Source organism: Otolemur garnettii, unplaced genomic scaffold, assembly GCF_000181295.1.
Source record: "Otolemur garnettii isolate 467f Iridium unplaced genomic scaffold, OtoGar3 scaffold00003, whole genome shotgun sequence".
NCBI classification, from domain to species: Eukaryota; Metazoa; Chordata; class Mammalia; order Primates; family Galagidae; genus Otolemur; species Otolemur garnettii.
Window position 1 is genome coordinate 44295343 of NW_003852398.1, and position 3849 is coordinate 44299191.

At 32.3% G+C, this 3849-nt stretch overlaps 1 protein-coding gene across 2 annotated transcripts in view; it reads left to right on the plus strand.

The window, feature by feature from the left end:
• The window catches only part of RAPGEF6 (Rap guanine nucleotide exchange factor 6), a 184820-nt gene that overhangs the window by 136831 nt on the left and 44140 nt on the right, over positions 1 to 3849 (plus strand). For both annotated transcript variants that reach the window (XM_003782219.3, XM_023516451.1), the window contains exon 17: positions 3165 to 3322. In XM_003782219.3, the coding sequence (XP_003782267.1) occupies positions 3165 to 3322 (158 nt within the window). The remainder of the gene's footprint in view (positions 1 to 3164; positions 3323 to 3849) is intronic.

The following is a 3849-nucleotide window of genomic DNA, read 5'->3' on the forward strand; positions in this document are numbered from 1 at the left end:
GATTGGAAACATACTAAATGTCCACCTACAAGTGATTGGTTAAATAAATTGTACTCTACATAACAAAATGATTAGAAGAAAAAAATTCCAAAATGTTGATTGCAGTTTTTGTAGGGCATGGCTTTATAGGTAAATTTTCCCTTTGTTTTATATTTATTTTGTAAATTTTCTACTTTGAATATTTATTTTTTTTAATTGAAAGATAATTTTAATAAGTTCAGTTCCACAATTTCTGAGCATCTCTTAATGTGCCTGAGCTCTGTGGAAGAGGTCCCAAGATTGGAAATTTCATCTGTGTCTCTGGCAGTGCTCACGTCTGTAGAGAGTAGGGGATACGTTATCATAAACATACTGTAAGAAAGAAGGTTTTCATCTGTGAGAGGAGCAAAGACAGAATATAAGGAAGGAACCAACAATTGACATGAGAATAGATAATTCCAAAATCTCAAACCATGACAAAATTTTAAAACAAAAGAATGTTCCTGAAAATTAAAGTGGAAAAAAAAATTGCTGATTTGAATAACATCTGTAAATTAGGATAGCCATGTAGTTTTTACTGACGTGAAGAATATTTCATATTTCAGGAAATGTAATTTCCTTTTTTTTCAGTCACTATTTATTTATCACAATTGCCTGAGTAACATCTTTATATGTACTATTACACATTGTACCATTTCCTGACGTAGACTACTTTGCTGGCTTAGCAGCAATTACTTTTTTTCTCTCCATTTCTTGTCAGCATGACTTTGTTTGCTTTTAATGTTAGGATTATTTTTCTTTTGTGTGTTGATGATATTTTATGTGGCCATTCTCATTTGATGATATGAAACTAAGTACTTTTATTCTAAGTAAATTTAGTGTGGAGGAATTATTGAGGAATTTTTCAAAACTGTCTTGTTTCTGTTATTGCATCACCTTCTCAGGAGACTGTTTTGGTAAGAAATGACATAATTATTTTCCAAATAGGCTCATTGATTCAGCTTTCAAATAGCATGAATATTTTGCCAGTTAACTACTAATTCATGTGTGTCACAGCATGGATTGTACACAATAGTATAGTTTTCATTTATATACCTCACACCTTAATTGCCATGAATCTGTAATCAGCTTTACATGATTATAGTATATTATGTTGTGTCTGCTGATTGGAATTAAATAGCATCATTAAGAGATGTATATGGACTTAGTAGCATTTCATGCACTTCTCTTAGTCTCCATAGTGAATTCCAACTTATTTTACCTGGTAGAGTAAATGCCCTTTAATAGAAACTTTTTAATTTCATTAAAGTTGCTTCTACCTGATATTAGTAGGACTGGCTAACCTGTTTAACAGTTTGATTCTTTGCATTGTTACCTGACCCTCTGTATCTAAAAAAATTAGTAAGTCTGTTTTCAAACAGCAATTAAAGAATGTTGCTTTTTCAAAAAATCAAAATAAAAAACCCTTTATTTTGCATATAATTTAAATATCTGTGAAAGCCCTTATCCCTCTTTTTTTCCTCTTACCTAACCATAAAACACTTAACTCTGATCAGTGGGAATGCAAACCTAATTATAAGGAGCCAATCTAAGGTAAATGTAAGTTACTTTACAAATGAAGTATTTCTTTTGCAGTATCTGTCAAATTAGACTGCCTTCCCTTCCCAGGAGACCATTTACTCTTTCTGTAGTGACTTGCACCCACCCTGTCCCCCCTCTGGTTTTCAATATAAATTGATTAAAATAAATATTTCCTTTTTTCTGGGTTTGTACAGTTCTTATTTTAATCTTGTTTAAAGTGCTTAAGTCTTTTCTTTAAAATAGAGATATTTTCTTCCATGCCAAAACATTCATCTGCGTTACCTAATTTAATCCTTAGAGTAGCCCCGGGATATATTAGTAGTATTCACATTTTTAGATGGGAAAGCCAAGGTCCAGAAAGAGAAAGAAATTTGCATGAGGTCAAACAGCTAATCCATACAAATCTGCCTGACATCAAAGCTTGCTCCTGAAACAGTAATCTTGGCTCTTTTCTATGATGCGCTTTTCGCTGATTCTTCACCGCTTTCTCCTCTCATGTTGCCCTCTCTTCCTTGACTGGCTGTTAACAGTCCTTTTACAGTCCTGTAATTTTTCATCTTGCACAGTTTTCTAATCAGCTTAAATCCTTTATTTTACTTATAACATATTCTAAATGGATCCCATATCATTCATTTGACTGTACCTTAATCTTTTCCATGATAATAGGTAAGTATTCTGTGATGACTTCTTTTTGTATAAATAGCAAGTACTAAGCAGAATGCTTCATTGAATAAGATATAGTTGGGAGTTAATATTAACTAAAAGCACTGGTTTAAATCTAGGTTTAATTCCTAGAGAAACATAGTATTTGATTATTAATGCTGATGGGAAATTTTTTTTCCTTGCTATTTTTTCTCTTTTTAGGACTATTTTGCTTTAAAATTAAGCTGATATTTTGGGGTACCTAAAACTTAAGTGACAGTATTGTGTTTCTTTGTTTTTACTTAGAGTTACCTATGTGACACTTGTAATATATTCTAAAGGAAGAGTATTTTGTTTGCTTAAATAATTAGACTTGAGAGATAATACAAACAATGTACCCTTAGAATATACTTTACAAAATAGTTTGTTTTTTTTTAGTTCTGTTTTTATTTCTGGTCCTCCTTTTTTCTTCTGTGTTTAAAGTCATATCTTAACTTGTCCCCATTGTTGCCTACAGTTTGCTATATTTTTTGGTTTGAATTTAGACCCAACTTCATCCTGCAGAGTCACCAAGATGTTCTGGAGAAAGGGAGAGAAAGCACATACTGTTATGACATGGCTGTGCATTGTTGTATGCACGTAATAGTTTCTACTGAAGCTGGCAAATTTCAAGGATTCCGTACACCCTCAAGTTCAATTCTCTGCAGAACCAGTAGAAACTAAATGTATTATGATGTAGTAGAATTACTTTGATGTATAAGTTAAATTTTATTTGAGCATAATTAACATTTTATTGCCATCATCATTATCATAATTGTCCTTTTTTTTTTAAATCATTGTAGTAATTGTTTAAATTACCACTTTAAATTGGTTCTATTATGCCTTAGTGCACAGAAAACAGGAGTATTTACTATTTAAGTATCCTCAGATACTTTAAAGTAATATATGACATTCTTTTGAAGTGATGGAGGCCTAAGCCAATCACAAGATGACAGCATTGTGGGCACAAGGCACTGTAGGCACAGTCTGGCCATAATGCCTATTCCTGGAACACTCTCATCCAGTAGCCCTGATCTCCTGCAGCCTACCACCAGCATGTTGGATTTTTCCAATCCTTCAGGTAATTTTTTATATGATTTTATATAGCTATATCGGTACCAAATGAAGAAATAGATGGTCGAGCCTTCTGCAATGAATATTAGATTTGCTTGCAACCCTCTTCTCTGATCTATAGATTATGACTTGATGCAAAAAGCTAAAGGGAAGATTGTGTCTTTTTCTCCAAACTTGAGTGATACTTTCTCTAAAATGAAACAAGTATATAAAAAAGAGACCACCTCTGAGCATAGATTTAGGTAGCTCTTGGTAATCCTAATCCAAACAGTGTAATGAAAGCAGGGACAACAGTTTTTCTTAGGCAAGAAACATTTTAATCTTGGTGCGGGAAAGGAATAAGACAGATTGTTTTAATCTAAGCAGCTTCATTTATCTTCCTCTGCAATATAAAAAACGTGTTAGTAATTTTCTAAAAACACTGATTTTCCCTCTAAAACCTGAAGCTAAAATTGTTGATTTCTCCTATATTATTATCATAGTATTCAATAGCACCTTTTTCATTGTTTAGACTTCCTTTTTTTTTTTTTTTTT